Source organism: Danio rerio, chromosome 23 (assembly GCF_052040795.2).
Source record: "Danio rerio strain M-AB ecotype USA chromosome 23, GRCz13ab, whole genome shotgun sequence".
Taxonomy (NCBI): domain Eukaryota; kingdom Metazoa; phylum Chordata; class Actinopteri; order Cypriniformes; family Danionidae; genus Danio; species Danio rerio.
In genome coordinates, this window is record NC_141043.1 from 1,188,239 (window position 1) to 1,205,000 (window position 16,762).

Genomic DNA, 16,762 nt, shown 5'->3' on the forward strand with positions numbered 1-16,762 from the left:
AAATGTTTCTAATGAAGCATGTTTGTAATGAAGACAGTAAAATCGCTGTAATTCTTAACCGCTATAAGCACCACGGCCACATGGTGTCAGTAAACGCTAATACGTGTGCGCGCGTGTTTGTGTGTACTGCAAATGGCATTTGTGTGTGACTTATCGTTTCAGAAAGGCTTGAATAAACTCCACCACAAATACCTCAAATAAACTTGGTATTTTTGACTGAGCTGTATTTCAGCTTCATCCATGTCTGTCTCTATCACTGACTGCTGTTTATCTGACATAAAGCATGACGAGAAGCAGACACGCTTGTAAGAATGGTGGGCGGGAAGAAGCAGCTCATTTGCATTTAAAGCCACAGGCTACAAAAATGGGCAGATTCTGGAGGCTATAATAAATAATCCGATGGGTATTTTGAGCTGAAACTATTCTGAAACATTCAGGAGGCTAATCTTATATCTTGTAAAAGGGGTAAAATAGGTGCCCTTTAAAGTTTAACTCTAAGATTTCTTAAGTGATAAGCTGAACAATCTACACCCGTGTCATTTTTCCAAATATTTGACTGTGTTCACAGAAAAACAAGAGATACTCCTAATGCTAAAGGCAGTATTTTATAAGCAAATGAGCATTTGTAAATGTAACTCCCTTAGACCATGTAATCTGCAGAGTGTCTGCATGAGTGGAATTAACGAGGATTTTTGTGTCTGGAATAAAATCTCACTCATTTAGAGAAGCATTCAAATGTCTTTCAATAAGAAATATCTGGATTTATGTATGCCTTATAAGTTTTTGAAACCAAAATTTAGTCACACTTTACAATAAGGTCTTATTTGTTTTATTTTGGCTAGAATAAAAGCAGTTTTAATAGTTTTAAACCCATGTTAAGGTCAATATTATTCGCCCTTTCAGCAATATTAGTGTTGGATTGTCTCCAGAACAAACCACTGTTATACAATGACTTGCCTAATTACCCTAACTTTACCCTAATTACCCTAGTGAAGCCTTTACATGTCACTTTAAGCTGAACACTAGTGTCTTGAAGAATATCTAGTCTAATATTATGTGCTGTCATCATGACAAAGAGAAAATAAATCAGTTATTAGAGATGAGTTATTAACACTATCATGATTAGAAATGTGCTGAAGAAATCTGCTCTCTGCTAAACAGAAATAGGAGGAAAAAAATAAACGGGGTGCTAATAATTCTGACGTCAATATAATATAATATAATACAACAGTGATGTTTTATATAGATACAAATCTCTGTATATGAGTAAATGTGTAACTCACCGCAGAGTCCTGTACTTTATCGCGGTCGATGCTGGTCTGTCTGCCGATGTTGTCGTAGTATCCGTTTGCTGTATTCTGGTCTTTGGGGAACCCATCCAGACCTTGCATGTGCTTGTATCCCAAATGCATGAGAGCGAGTCGGTCATCAGATACGCCGCCTATCAAACTATACACATGACCCTGAGGAAGAGATGAGGAAAACATATAGTCTGATAAAACAGCGCTGCTGATTCTCCACGTCATCATGGGCTGAAGAACCAGAAGCGCTGGACTGTGGCATAATAAAAGCTCGGCAGCTTATTAGCCACATCAGCAATTGCTATTCCCTGTTAGACATTTAAGTGAGATGGCAAGGCAAGTGGTGCAGTAGGTATTGCTGTCGCCTCACATCAAGAAGGTCGCTGGGTCGCTGGTTCGATCCTCGGCTCAGCTGTCGTTTCTGTGTGGAGTTTGCATGTTCTCCCTGCCTTCGCGTGGGTTTCCTCCGGATGCTCCGGTTTCCCCCACAGTCCAAAGACATGTGATACAGGAAGGCTAAATTGTCCGTAGTGTGTCAATGTGTGTGTGGATGTTTCCCAGAGATGGGTTGCGGCTGGAAGGGCATCCGCTGTGTAAAAACTTGCTGGATAAGTTGGCGGTTCATTCCGCTGTGGCGACCCCGGATTAATAAAGGGACTAAGCCGACAAGAAAATGAATGAATGAACATTTAAGTGAGTCAAACCCCTTCACAAACAAGAAATTATGTGGGGCAGGAACAGATTTGGTCCAGGAGGAATTGATTGGATATATTATGGCTGGCTATTAGTGGATCTCATGTGATTGAAAAGTTTATTCTGCCCTCGATAGTAAACATGTCACCAGAGAAGTGGTTTACACTGGCTGCCTGTTAAGTTCTGTATTCTGTATTGCTTCTATAAGGCTCTAAATACTCTAGCTCCTGTTGATCTAACCAAAGCTTCTTAATGAAAAGGAGAGCTGTGCTGATTAAAGATGGACCCTTTTCACATTGGCGGGTTTCTCAGCAGCAGAAGTCATCATAGTATCTCATAAAAGAGTCCATTACAAGTCAACATGAATTTGACACAACTAATGATGGAGTTAGTACCGTAAGGTGTTGTGCTGCTCACCTGCTCCAGCTCCACAGGGACACCCAGGCCAGACAGGTGCAGGGTGGCCAGCAGGAGAGAGGAGGGCTGGTGACCCCAGCAGGAGGACACCTGGAGATGCACAATCGCAGTGGACTTGGGGCCAACATCAGACTGCCCTGCTTTAGAGATTGTCTTTACTGCATCATGAAAAATCATCTGGCTTAGATTATGCAAAGGCTTGCCACTGGAGTCCAGACCTGAGGAGCAGAAGAGGAGACCTGTTCACCAAGAGCTGCGGGTAGTTCACACTGTGGTCCTGACACACCCAGCAGATGAATAGTAGAGCAGTGTTATGCTTATTTGTATGTTGTTTTACGAATTGGAGCATGTTTAGCAATTCATTGGTCCTGAGATCTGATCAATCGTTCCCTCTCCTTGTGCCTTTTATGCTGAATTCACATTATGCAATTTTAGCCCTGATTTTAGCTTGCTGAAAATCTGAAACTCCTACAGAACAGGACACTCAACCATAGCTAAAATCTATCCCTGTGATGCTGACAACCTACATGCAAGGATCCAAATGCAGGATTTATTAGCAGGATGGTCAGGCAAGCAATGGTGAACACAGGAGCAAACAGATGTATGCTGGAAATCCAGAGTCGTGGAAAACAGGCAGATGGTCAAACAGGCAGGCAGCATACAGGAATAAACAAACAAAACAAAGCTAGGGTCTAACACGGCAAGACAAAACAAGGATCGTAATGTTGACTATACAGTTAACCAAGACCAAGTAAGCCCTATATATGAGTGTGTAATCAGTCATTAAGCAGCATCAGCTGCAAATCAATGGTGACTGGGAGCAGGTGTGTGTGTGTGTTGCATGACAGAATCTGTAGTTCGTTTTGAGGCAGGAGTGTAGTTCATGTGAATGTACTCCAGGGATCTATTGTGGTTAGATCGCTGGTGATCGTGATAGTATGCAATGCTTCTATCTATATGCATGTTAATACTTTTGATTGATTTAATTACAGTACTGTTTATCTCAAATATGGTTTTCTAGAGCACTGTAAGCCCTCAATAGCTGCAGGCAGATCAGTTGATTTTAATATTAATACTACTACAGTAATATTCGAAATAATCTAAATATTACTAATGAACTAACTTGTCATTATGATTTATTTATTTACTGTACATTTACCCCTTTGAGCTAATTTGCACTGTCTGCACTAGTTGGATCCTGTCAAGAGCCCCAAAATACATTTATTTATTGTAATGTGTTCAAGTGCGACATTTATATCCCAGGCTCATCTAACGCAGGTCAACCCACAGTTGTTTTTCATTGCTGGTAGCTCCGTGGCATCTGCTTGGTGTGTCAGAAAACTTTTAATTTATTTTCTACCTGTTAAGTAGTCCTGGTGCTCCTCTAGAAGCCTCAAGGTGATGTTGAATCTTCTTTGCTGGTCCCACGACCAAGTTTGTGGGCAGTTCCTACTTCCAAACATCCTCCTAAGGTCTTCATAATGAGACACACAAACATCTGATGACCAACAAAAAAACAGTCAATGGAAAACTGTAGTCGTTTACTCGTTTACTGCTTAATTACGTATTAAAAAAAGCCAAAACATCTTCATATTAATCACACTGGTGCTCAACAGTTTTGAATGTGGTTTATTGTTATTGATTCCATCCTAAAGGCACTGGTTTGAGCGCCTCACCTTATTAATCACAAACATTTGCCTGACAATGAGATCTGAGTGTGAGTAAATGACCACAAAATGTATTCACACCAAAAGCAGCTATTTTTTTCACCCAAAGCTGCTAAATTGACTTTGTTTTTAAAAATAACTGCATAAACTTTTTATATCCCATGTGTTCAAGAGAACAACATCATAATTTCTGATTGGAAATAGTGATAGGTGCTTTCAAAACACTTCGAAAAACCTCTACGAATCATGTTTTGAATAAGTGGTTCAGAGCCTGTTTTTCCTTTTGACATGAGATTATTTTTGTTGCCCCATTGGTAGATTATTTAGCTTGTTTTAAGGAAAAACTCACTTAATTTTGACTCATTATTTCTGAAAAGAAGATCATATGCTTTCCTTGTCTAGAAACCACTTCTAGACATAATATATCGCAGACATTTCGACTAAAAACAAGACTAAAACATTTTCTGCAGTGTAATTATCATGATCACCAGTGATCTAGCCTTTTCAGATCCCTGGAGAACACTTAGTATCATGCACACTATTGCACATCTGCCACTAACCTGGACTACATTTCCCATCATGCACCTCACACACACCAGTTCTTGATCACCACTGATTGCAACCACACTGAAACTCAAGAAGACTGATTACCAGGACTATAAAGGTACTGCTAACGTATCCATGTTTTACACAGCAGACGCCCTTGCAGCTGCAATCCAGCACTGGGAAACACCCATACACACTCATTCACATACACTCATACACTACGGTTAATTTAGTTCATCAATTCCCTGTGGGTGTGGAGGAAACCAGACCCATGCCAACACAGGGAAAGCATGCAAACTCAACATAGAAACACCAACTGACCAAACCACCGATCTTCTTGCTCTGAGGCCACAGTTCTAACCCCTAAGCCACTACTTACTGCTATTCAAGTATCTGCTTAATAATAATAAAAAAGTCACCATTGTTTGAAGTGAGCTGACCTCTAGAGGAGTCTCGGTTGTGTCCTAATGCCTGCAGATACTGCTCAGTGACCTGCTTCATTTCCTCACACTGTCTGTGGACTCTGTCCAGCTCCTGTAGAGTTCTAGCAGGGGACAGAGGGTTTCTCACCTTGAATAAAATAATACAACACATTAACATACAAGAATGTCCGAAAGCATCCTGCATTGAATGATTAAAGGGGAGCTGTTATGCTCCTTTATACAAGATGTAAAATAAGTCTCCGATGTCTCTAAAGTGTGTGTGTGAATTGTGAGCTGACAATACCGCACAGATAATGTTCTCTATCTCTCTGTAACTGACCATTTTAGGCTTTGATCTTAACTGTGGGTTTTGGTGACTGTCGCTTTAAATTCAAATGAGATTGTGCTCTTTACAGAAGAGGGCGGAGCTACAGATGCCTGTGTGTCAGCATAGTGGCAGATTCAAAAACAAGACTAACGCCTAATGAGGGAGAGATGGGCACTAATGGGCGGGGTTTTCCCTCTCTGATGACACGTACAGAGGGAGAATGTCAATCAAAGTGTTTCTGCAGACTGATTTCATCAACTCTGATTATAAACAATACAATTCATTCATGTCTAGCATTAGAAGCTGGTTATATTCATACACACAACTTTAGACACACAACTGTTTAAACCCCTTTTAAAAGTGATTTTTGGATAATAGGTCCCCTTTAAAGGGATAGTTTACCCAAAAATGAAAATGTCAACACGGAGATGTTCATTTTTAACATTAGATGTTCATTTTTAGATGAACTATCACTTTACTGACATTTATAAATTGGTTTTGAGAATTCTCCAAGATAACTGAACTCACCTTTTCTGAGCCTAAACGATAATATCTGATGGGTCCAAAATAGCCATGAAAGCCTGGCGTGTATCGGCATCCACCAAACACAAAATATCCTGATGTGTCGTTGAACTGAACTGGGCGATGAAAACTGAAGAAGAAAACAAAAGCAGTTTACCACTGATCAACTACACTGAAAACTATTTAAAAATAATTATGTTTAGTTGGGTACACTGTAAAATATAGGATTTATCTGCAGGAAATATCTGCATTTTGTGTGTTTTGTGTTTATTTGTGGTTGTGAACTGCATTATGGGATGTTGATCTCTGCTTTGTCCACTTCTTATGTTGTAAATTTAACTCTAAAGTTGAACAAAGTGACTTTTACTGACATGTTAGTGGTTTGAATTAATATATTGAATATATCTAGAGAAATAAGAGTGTAGAATTACAGAAAATGTGCTGCAGTTTATTATTAAAGGTGTTTGTAGCGTAATTTACAACACCAACACACACTATATAGCACTGCGGACTAATACACATGCATAAGAATATATTAATACTATGTATAAATGTTATATATAAATATTATATATATATATATATATATAAATATATATATATATATATATATATATATATATATATATATATATATATATATGTATGTATGTGTATATATATATATATATATATATATATATATATATATATATATATATATATATATATATATACATACACATACACACACACACACACACACACATTTATATATATATATATACATTATCAGTAGACTGCTAGGTTGGGGTTAGTGTAAGTTGACATGTACTGGCAAAGTTTCCTATAGTCAGTTATATGTCTGTTGAAGGAGCAGAATCAGCAGAGATTAAGCAGACAGTCCAGCGGAGAAATTAAAATGGTTGTGCCCAACTGAGTCTGGTTTCTCTGGTTTGAGATTGGTAATGCTATGCATCGATGGATTTGCTCTTCAGTGTTTGGACTCTCAGTAATGATTTTACCACACTGAACTGAGCTAAACTGAACTGAACTTAAACACTAAAAATCTGAACTACACTGTTCAATTTACTATGACCATTTATGTGAAGCTGCTTTGACACGATCTACATTGTAAAAGCGCTATACAAATAAAGCTGAATTGAATTGAACAGTCTACTAATACTACAATGGACCATGTGTTACTGAATTCTAACAATTGTTTTAAAAATAAACGAATAATATTGGCCCATACTATGTCTTATTGGCCACTGCCAGAAATATATTCCCGTACAGCATAGATCTGGTTTTGCGCTCCAGGGTCACAAATATCAATTTGTTTATATTCATTCATTTTCCTTCAGCTTAGTCCCTTTAATCATCAGTGGTCACCACAGTGGAATGAACCGGCAACTATTCCAGCATATGTTTTACTCAGCGCATGCCCTTCCAGCTGCAATCCAGTATTGGGAAACACCCATACAATCTCACATTCACACACACTCATACACTACGGCCAATTTAGTTCATCAGTTCCCCTATAGCGCATGTGTTTGGACTGTGGGGGAAACCGGAGGAAACCCACACCAACACGGGGAGAACATGCAAACTCCACACAGAAACGCCAACTGACCCAGCCGAGGCTTGAACCAGTGACCTTCTTGCTGTTAGACAACAGTGCTAACCACCCCAAATTGTTTATATATAATTTCATTTATAATTTTTAGTTTTCCCAGAGATGGGTTGCGGCTGGAAGGACATCCGCTGCGTAAAAACTTGCTGGATAAGTTGGCGGTTCATTCCGCTGTGGCGACCCCGGATTAATAAAGGGACTAAGCCGACAAGAAAATGAATGAATGAATGAATAATTTTTAGTTCAAATGAGATGTCATGACTTACTCAAATAAATAAGTGTTCTCCACAGTGTTTCCTTCCTTTCTGATTGTAATATTTGCCTGATGAGAGAAAAATGTTTAGTTTGACTTTAGTAAAACACACTCAAAAAATGACTTTTGCTACTTATTTAAGACTACTTATTTAAAATAAGCTGAAACAACACTAATCTAAAGTTGTTTTTGGAATAATCGAATTGTTTTATGTTGAATCCACTTAAATTTTAAGTTTAATTAATTGATTTGTGTTTGCACAGCATGAAAGAATTGTGTGGAACCCTGTGTTTTCTACAGTGTACAGTTATTCATTAGTCAGATTTATTCGTCCTGTATTTTTTTCCCCAGTTTCTGTTTAACGGAGAGCAGATTTTTAACATTTCTAATCATAATAATTTTAATAACTGATTTCTAATAACTGATTTATTTTATCGTCAACATGATAATATTAGACTGGATATTCTTCAAGACACTAGTGTTCAGCTTAAGGCTTCACTATAAATTCCTGACTTCAACTCTACATTCATATACACTAGTCTCCAATGATTTTGTCAGTAGTTCTTCCTGTAATCAGCTCAGAGAAGTACACATGACTACATTTTACATTTTGCTGATGTACCTTTGACCGCTGAAAAAAGAGATCCAGACGGATCCAGGTTCGGAGGGGTAAAGCGGTGTGTGCGGTAAACGCCTGATCCTTTCCATCCACCGTTTGAGCCTGCAGCACTATATTACCTGAGGACAAATCAAACATCACAACGTGCATTTAGAAATATACAGTCAGAGTCAGAATTATTCACCCTACTGTTCATTTTTTTCCTCAGATATTTCGCAAATGATGTTGAACAGATTCAGGAATTTCTCACAGTACTGTATGTCTGATAATATTTGTTCTTCTGGAGAAAGTCTTATTTTTTTTATTTGGACTAGAATAACAGCAGTTTTTAATAGTGTTAAAGCCATTTTAAGGTCAATATTATTCACCGCTTCAGCAATATTAGTGTTGGATTGTCTCCAGAACAAACCACTGTTATACAATGACTTGCCTAATTACCCTAACTTTACCCTAATTACCCTAGTGAAGCCTTTACATGTCACTTTAAGCTGAACACTAGTAAATATCTAGTCAAATATTATGTGCTGTCATCATGGAAAAGAGATTCATTCATTCATTTTCTTTCGGCTTAGTCCCTAATTTATCAAGGGTCGCCACAGTGGAATGAACTGCCAACTATTACAGCATACATTTATATATGTGCAGATCTTTGTCATTGCATTGATTGAAAAATATATATATATAAATGGCAATTTTTCCTTTATTAAAAAAATATGCAGCATATATATATATATATATATATATATATATATATATATATATATATATATATATATATATATATATATATATACATACATATATATTTTTATATATATATATATATATATATATATACATATATATATATATATATATATATATATATATATATATATATATATATATATATATATATATATATATATATATACATATATATATATATACACATATATATTTATATATATATATATATATATATATAATATATATATATATATATATATATATATATATATATATATATATATATATATATATATATATATATATATATATATATAAATATTTTTCTATATATCCGATCCAAACTTGAACTTGTATCTCATATATGCAATTTGCATATATCACCATACATTTGATTTATTTATGGGAATACTGGGATGTAAACAACAACAAGGATTGTACGGTTAATACTACTGGATATGTTGTTTGCCTATTTATGCCGTCTAAAACACAGGAAAAGCATGTGAAAACTGCTAAACTGTATAGAGAATGACTTAGTAAACAGAAAAGGGTGCAAGACTTTATGGTGGGGTTAGGGTTAGGGTTAGGTGTGCTATAGCAGTGCTTTTTCTTGAAGCGACCTGATTGTTAGACCTTTTCCTTTATTTGAAAATATCGATAATGTATTTTAAATGTGGGTTAAATTGTTGGCCAAGACAGGCCAAACTTACAAGGCGCACATATTAATTACTAACATCTGGGCCAAATACTACATTTGACATCTGGCCCAAGTATTGTGTGCCGCCTTAAAGACGGTGCCACCTCTGCCAAACCAGGGCCATGTTTGGCCCACATGCTGTATGCCAGTGCCGGATGAATGCCTGCTGTGGCAGATTTACGCCAAATCTGAGCCAGAAATCTTTGCTACCTCGATATGGATGTTTCCCAGTGATGGGTTGCTGCTGGAAGGGCATCCACTACATAAAACATATGATGAATAAGTAATTAATTAATTAATAAAGGGACTAAGCGGAAAATAAAATGAATATATTAAGGAATCAGTTGATTAGGTGATAAACGAAAGGTATAATACATGTTAATTAATAATTCACATACTCAACTAATAATTCACAGACTTGTCTGGAAATGATAATAATAAACATGAATGTTGTCAGAATTCTTGCTTTGGAAACAATGCTTCCGTTCAGCCCACCACAAACACATTTTTGTTCGTCAGTTTTACATTTGACAGTCTATGAGTAATGTATTTTCTGATCTGACTGATTAGTTCATCCTAAAACATGACAACATTGATCATCTTCAGAGCAATAATAGCCATAACATGTGAGTTTATGTCAGTTCAGTGGCGTTGTTTACATTCTTACTTCCAATATGGCCGACTGCTGACGTGTCATGAAAACCCTCTCTAGTGATTTGCTTTATTTTCCCAGAAGTTATGTCATATGCTGGAATGCAGACTGACTGGCTTACCTGTGTTAGTCAACATGATGAGCGGGCTTTCATACTTCCTCTGATTATTAATATGTTTGACCACGCCACACACTGACTGGCCACACCAGCTCAGCAAGTAGAGCCACAATGACAGAGTCACACTGCGGAGAGGAGAACAGTGTCAAAAATACAGCACCATTCATCACATTCAATAACAACTCAAGCATTTTAGGAGCGCATATTAGGTGATTGAACATCACTGAGCATGAGGGAAATAGGTATGCTATTAAATATTGCAAGCAAATTAGGGGTGCACGATACTGGAAAAATATGCCATGTTGTCATTAAGTGTGTTGCGATAACAATATTTCTTAAGTTATACCTGACTTTAACAAAAATGCTATTTTAATTAAGCATTTAAAAAGAAATATTTATTATGTAATGATCATACTACATTTAACAGGTTTTCGGAGGTAATTAAATTAATAAAAAATCTGTCAGATTTTGATACACCACCAATGACCGTAAACACTGGTTATTGGATTTTTTTTTACCTTTCTCATTTCTCAGCATTAGTGTTTTTGTTTTTCTCTATGTTCAGCTACTGGGGTCCGTTCTTCGTACCTCGCTTAAATGATCTAAGAATATTTGGCATATCCTGGATCTTTTAATCTTGATAACTGATCTCTCGCTAAATTGGTTCTTCAAACAAGTTCGCGAATCAGATTAGAATGTCTGGATGAACTGATCTGAGATCGCTGCGTGTGTTATGAAGGACAGATCTGTTGATCCTCGAAATCATGATCAGCAATGCAACGATTGGCTGACGGCATAGCAGCGTGATGACATCATCTGATTAATATTCAATTATCCATGTGAGCAAAATTACATCAAATTAGCGGTAAACGGCTTGTTAAATATGACACGGAATAACCTTCCACATTTGTTGTGAGCTGCAGGCTTTACACTTTCATGTGTCGAGAGTATTCATCATGTATTTCAATGCAAATCAGTGTATTTAGTTCTACATTTAGAAAAGATTTTCTTTATAATAGTACAGTTTTTTAATCAGTGTAAAGAATAACTGGTTGTTTCCAAAAGCATTTTGATAATGGTAAAGGCATCTGCAACTTTTGTGAAGCATCAAATCACTGGCATATTAACTGTCAAAACATGTTTATGACTGCATAAATGTATTATTGCTTTTAAAAAGTCACATATTCTGCATTTCTATTATACACAATTTGTACGAAAGCGATCTAAAAAGTTCATTTCAATAAGTTTTCTCTTAGCACCAGGTGGCAGTCTTTATACTTTCATTTCGAGGGTGCAGATTGCATACGTTTTATTAATATGTATAACTTTATTTATTTTATTAATGACTATAACTTTGTATATATAGTTAAAAATATGTACCATTTTCCCAAGTGTATATAACTACTACTGTAAGAAAATATCAGAACTCGGAACATACTTTCTGTATTATCTTTGCTTGAACTGAGCCGATCTAATCCTGTTTATATGAATGGAACTTGCTCCCGATCAGGTTTGACCTAGCAGAACTGTTGCCATGACAACAACTCTCGGATCAGCTTTGAAGAACGAAACGAACCTGGATCGTGTCAAATCGTCAATATCCAAATCCAGCTAACTGAGTAATCCACGTACGAAGAACGGACCCCTGGAGAGGCGTGGATAAAGATTGTAAAGACTTAATCTGATAAACAACCTTTAGATAAACAATGTATGCAAGCAGCGAACAAATGTTTGGCAACACATTTCAAAAAGAGTTGGTACAGGAGCAGTTTAGGGCAGCAATCAGGTAAACTGGAGAAATAATGATGTGATTTGAAACAGGTGATGTCAACAGGTGATTATTCAAGAAAGGTGTAGTCCTTTAGGCGCAAAGATGGGCTGAGGATCGCCAGTTTGGCAACAAATACATGAGAAAATGATTGAAAAGTTTATAAACGATGCTCCTCAGAGAAAGAGAGGAAGACATTTGGATATTTCACCTTCAACAGTGCAGAGCATCAACAAAAGATTCAAGGAATCTGGAGAAGTTTCAGTTTGTAAAGGGCAAGGGGCAAGCCTAAGCTGAACAACCGTGATCTCCGATCCCTCAGGGGGCGCTATATCAAGAATCCTCATTCATCTATAAGCCAGATCAACACATGGGATCAGGACTACTTTGGCAAACCTTTGTCAAGTACCACAATGCAGAGTTACATCAATAAATGCCTGTGCAAACTGTACTGTGCCAAATGGAAGCCCTATGTTAACAGTGTCCAGAAGCACCGTCGACTTATCTGGCCACTGATGCATCTGGGATGCACCATTACACAGTGGAAAAGTGAACTGTGGTCAGATGAATCAGTGTTTCAGGTATTTTTCAGGAGAAATGGACGATTCCAAAAAGCCAGAGTCTGTAATGGTATGTGGTTGTGTCAGCGCCCTTGGCAAAGGTAACTTGCTCTTCTGTGATGCACCATTAATGCTGGAAAGTACACAGAGAGGTTTTAGAGCACAACATGCTGCCTTCTTCTCCAGGGACGCCCATGCAAATTTCAACAAGACAATCCAAAACCACAATCTGCACACATTACAGAGTCCTGCTGCAGAGGAAGAGGACACAGGTACTGGACTGGCCTGCCTGCAGTCCTGACCTGTCTCCAATAGAGAATGTGTGGTGCATTTTGAAGTGCGAAATGCAACAACGAAGACCCCGTACTGTTGCCCACCTTAAGACTTGTGTGCAGTTAGAATGGGACAAAATTACAGCAATGGCAACATGACAATGTGGTAAATGCTTTACTGTCCAACTTTTTTTTGTTTAAATGTGTTGCAAAAAACTAAATCGAATATGTGTTTTGTTTGAAAAAAAAAAGACAATAAAATCATGAGGAACATTAAATAATGTTTGTTGTATTGTCTGCAATGAAATACAAGTCAAAGTAAATTTGTAAATCACTACTTTTTTTATTTGCGTTTTCCATAGTGAACTAACTTGTGCTGATTTGGGGTTGAAGTATAATCGAGATAACGATATTTATTGTGCAGCCCTAACGCAAATACATATAACTGGGCATTTTCTGCAAGTGACATTTGCCAGCTACTATGTTCGCAGAGTTCATGTAGAGGCCAAACACTTGCCCAGTAATGGAAATTTCCAGGTCGTTGTTGTAGAGTTAAGAGTTGACATTGGGTACTAAGTTGTTGCTATGGTGTTCAGGGTAGAATTAGTGACTCAGTCTAAGGTGTTGCTCTGGAGTTAATAGCCCCTTTCACACATACAGACCTTTCCGGAAAATTACCGGCAATTTTCCGGAAAGGTGTGTATGTGTGAACAGGCCCTTTTTGAAAATACCGGTAAATTCGTTCTGGCTATTTTCCGGAAAGAGAAGTTGTAACATTACCGGTAATTTGCCGGAATGCTGCGCTGTGTGAACGCAGAAGGAAGATTCCCGGAAAGAGCGCGTACACATCTAGAACGTGCTGACGTGAGACATCTACTTAAGCCAATCAGAACAGTCAGACGCATTCACGTGCGCGCGGTTTATGAGAATAAAAGCCTTTGAATATTTTTCCAGACACATTTAGCTGCTAGATGTTAGTCAGATCACGTTTCTATGATCCTTCTTAATGCTAACTGTGTAAATAATTATCGATAAAATGTTTATGATAATCCGTTGTTTGTTTACCTTCAAGCTTTCCGTGTGCCCGTGAGCGCCAATAGCGCCAGCACACACACATATCATGAACATCTCGACATGCGAAAGTGTTCCTCCATATGTTTTCATTGGAGTTGTACTCAATACTGATCATCCAAAGAGTTTGTAATGTAGTCAAATGTTTACAAACACAAGCGCAGCCGTTTAGAGCTCATTTGTGGTGAATGATGTCAGAATTTACCGGCATTTTGGGATGAATGTGTGAATGCTCTTTTCCGGAAAAATTCTGTAACGTCCTCGTCTGTGTGAACAGCGCTTTTTTGAATTTACCGGTAAAGTCGTTCCGGAAATTTTCCGGATATTTACTGGTATCACTGTGTGAAAGGGGCTAATAGTTGATGTTACGGTCTAAGTTGTTGCTAGGGGGTTATCAGTGCATTCTAGAGCATGTCTACGCTGTAGTTGAAATATACGCCAATAATGTTTGATGTTATTCTGAATGCTGTCTAGGGTATTGTTGTGTTGGTATACTTGGCAAAATACTTGGAGAGGGAACATACTACGAAAGGAGCCAAAGATCTAGAGCTAATGAGAGCACAAGATACAGAACACAAAAGAGGCCAGACTTGATAAACCTCCCTCTAGAAACAACCTAGCAACCACTCAGTGTGCTTTGCTCGTACTTGATGCATATCTGTTTACCCTTTTGTAACATGCATTGATTTAGTAGTCAGTAGTGAGAAATGTGAATAAAGGTTTTCCACAACAACTCTGACCTCGGCTGTTTTACAGCGAGTGTCCGTCTCCATTCCAGATCTCCGTTCTTGAAGGAGGAGAATGTGTGTATGACACCAAACCTCTCGCCGGTACTTGCGAATGGAAACGTCAGGATATCCACAGTATCTGCAAAGGCACAGATGAACACATAAATGATGCAGCAGAGTTTAGAAGTATACCGAACCGTTAATGAAGCTGGTAAATCAATACAGTATCCTCAAAAAAAACACCTGATCAAATTCTCTCATTTAAGCTCACTGTCATGTCATTCATTTGCTCAAAGTACAAACAAGCGGTACATTTAATAAGCCTCACATGAAAATTTGTTTCAACTTCCCGCCATACTTAACAAGGGGGCGGAGCCAAGAGCCCATCCCCGCAAATAAGTTTCAAATATAGATGTATTGAATAAAAAAAGACAATGTTGAAAACTCCACAATAATGTCAGGCTTCCTCATCTGATGTGGAGGAAGCAGCTCGTCTGAGCGTATTCTTTAGGAGGCAGATCTAAAGTGTGGTCTTGGTTTGCTGCAGTTTGGTCAGAGTCAGTTGTTCCTTTGCCAGATGAAGCTGTGCTTCTGCCCAGTCTCTTTTTGCAATTGTTGAAAGAGATTTAAAAAATCAGGCATTGCCACTCTTTGCATTTTTTTGTTATTCTGTAATCATGCATCACTAATAAATATTCTAAACACAAAAACATTTTCCATTGTGATGGAAATTAGTCAATTAGTAACAGAATAAAATGTATTGTTTTTGGTCAGTTTTGACAGCTGTTTGGGGGATTATTTTATGAGGCCAAACTCTTTCTACTTTGCTGTAGGCCTATACTGAAAGGCTGAATACGTTAAAGCCTATACTCACTATAGCCTGATGGATGAACAAATTAAATTAAAACCTTATGAATAAATAGTATATCTCGTAAGATACTGCATGATCCAAATATAGTTTTATTTAATATTTTTTTTAAGTTTTCATTACATTTTGGGCATGAAATCCACGCTAAATCTACCCTTCTGATGGGATCAGTTTAATCCAGGTTTTTTGGATCAAAGTGATCCAAATCCAACAAAACAGGTCTGAAAAACCACAACTAAAGGTTTGATCCAGATCAAAACCAAGATTGGATTACGTGATCTAATCCGATTAGGTTATCCGTTTTTTCTTTTGAAAAACCCATTTTCAAGATTTGATCCAAACCCTTATCCAAAATCCTAGTGGATTACTTTTGAAAAACCGGGCCCAGGGATCACCAAACTTGTTCCTGGAGGGCCGGTGTCCTGCAGATTTCAGCTCTAACCCTAATCAAACACACCTGAACAAGCTAATCAAGGTCTTGCTAGGTATACTTGAAACAGCCAGGCAGGTGTGTTGAGGCAAGTTGGAGCTAAACCCTGCAGGGCACCGGACCTCCAGGACAAGATTGGTGACCCCTGCACTACCTACACACATGTCTATCCAAACAGCTTGAAAAGTAGATTTTTCACCAGAGGTGCCCCTTAAATCAAGAAGCATTTATTTAGATGTCTAAATAATGTCTTGTATAAATAATTAAGTGGGTTTTTCTGTAAAGCAAGCTAAATCATTTCCCAATGGGGAAGTTAGAAGAAAGAATATTTAGCTTTCATTTTTGGGTGAAAAAAGGCAGGACACAATCCCTTCATGTTGTCCCAACACAAATTAATTAAGTTAACTTAATTGTTTTCACAGATTTAAGTGGATTGAACATAAAACATTGAGTTGTCTCAAAAACCCTCAAGAATTCCGCTCATTTTAA

General features: G+C 37.5%; 1 protein-coding gene across 8 annotated transcripts in view; it reads right to left on the bottom strand.

Moving 5' to 3' along the window:
• The window catches only part of LOC101886104 (protein sel-1 homolog 3), a 45,375-nt gene that overhangs the window by 25,644 nt on the left and 2,969 nt on the right, over positions 1-16,762 (bottom strand). For 2 of the 8 annotated variants that reach the window (XM_087306315.1, XM_087306311.1), the window contains 9 exons: positions 14,988-15,114; positions 10,580-10,701; positions 8,384-8,499; positions 7,775-7,830; positions 5,903-6,026; positions 5,065-5,194; positions 3,772-3,885; positions 2,412-2,629; positions 1,284-1,463 (listed from right to left, as the gene is read on the bottom strand). In XM_087306315.1, coding sequence (XP_087162441.1) covers positions 1,284-1,463; positions 2,412-2,629; positions 3,772-3,885; positions 5,065-5,194; positions 5,903-6,026; positions 7,775-7,830; positions 8,384-8,499; positions 10,580-10,595 — 954 coding nt within the window. In that variant the 5' untranslated portion in view covers positions 10,596-10,701; positions 14,988-15,114. Of the gene's footprint in view, positions 1-1,283; positions 1,464-2,411; positions 2,630-3,771; positions 3,910-5,043; positions 5,195-5,902; positions 6,027-7,774; positions 7,831-8,383; positions 8,500-10,579; positions 10,702-14,987; positions 15,115-16,762 lie in introns of all 8 variants that reach the window. The other 6 variants (XM_087306313.1, XM_087306309.1, XM_087306314.1 and 3 more) reach the window with 3 other exon arrangements.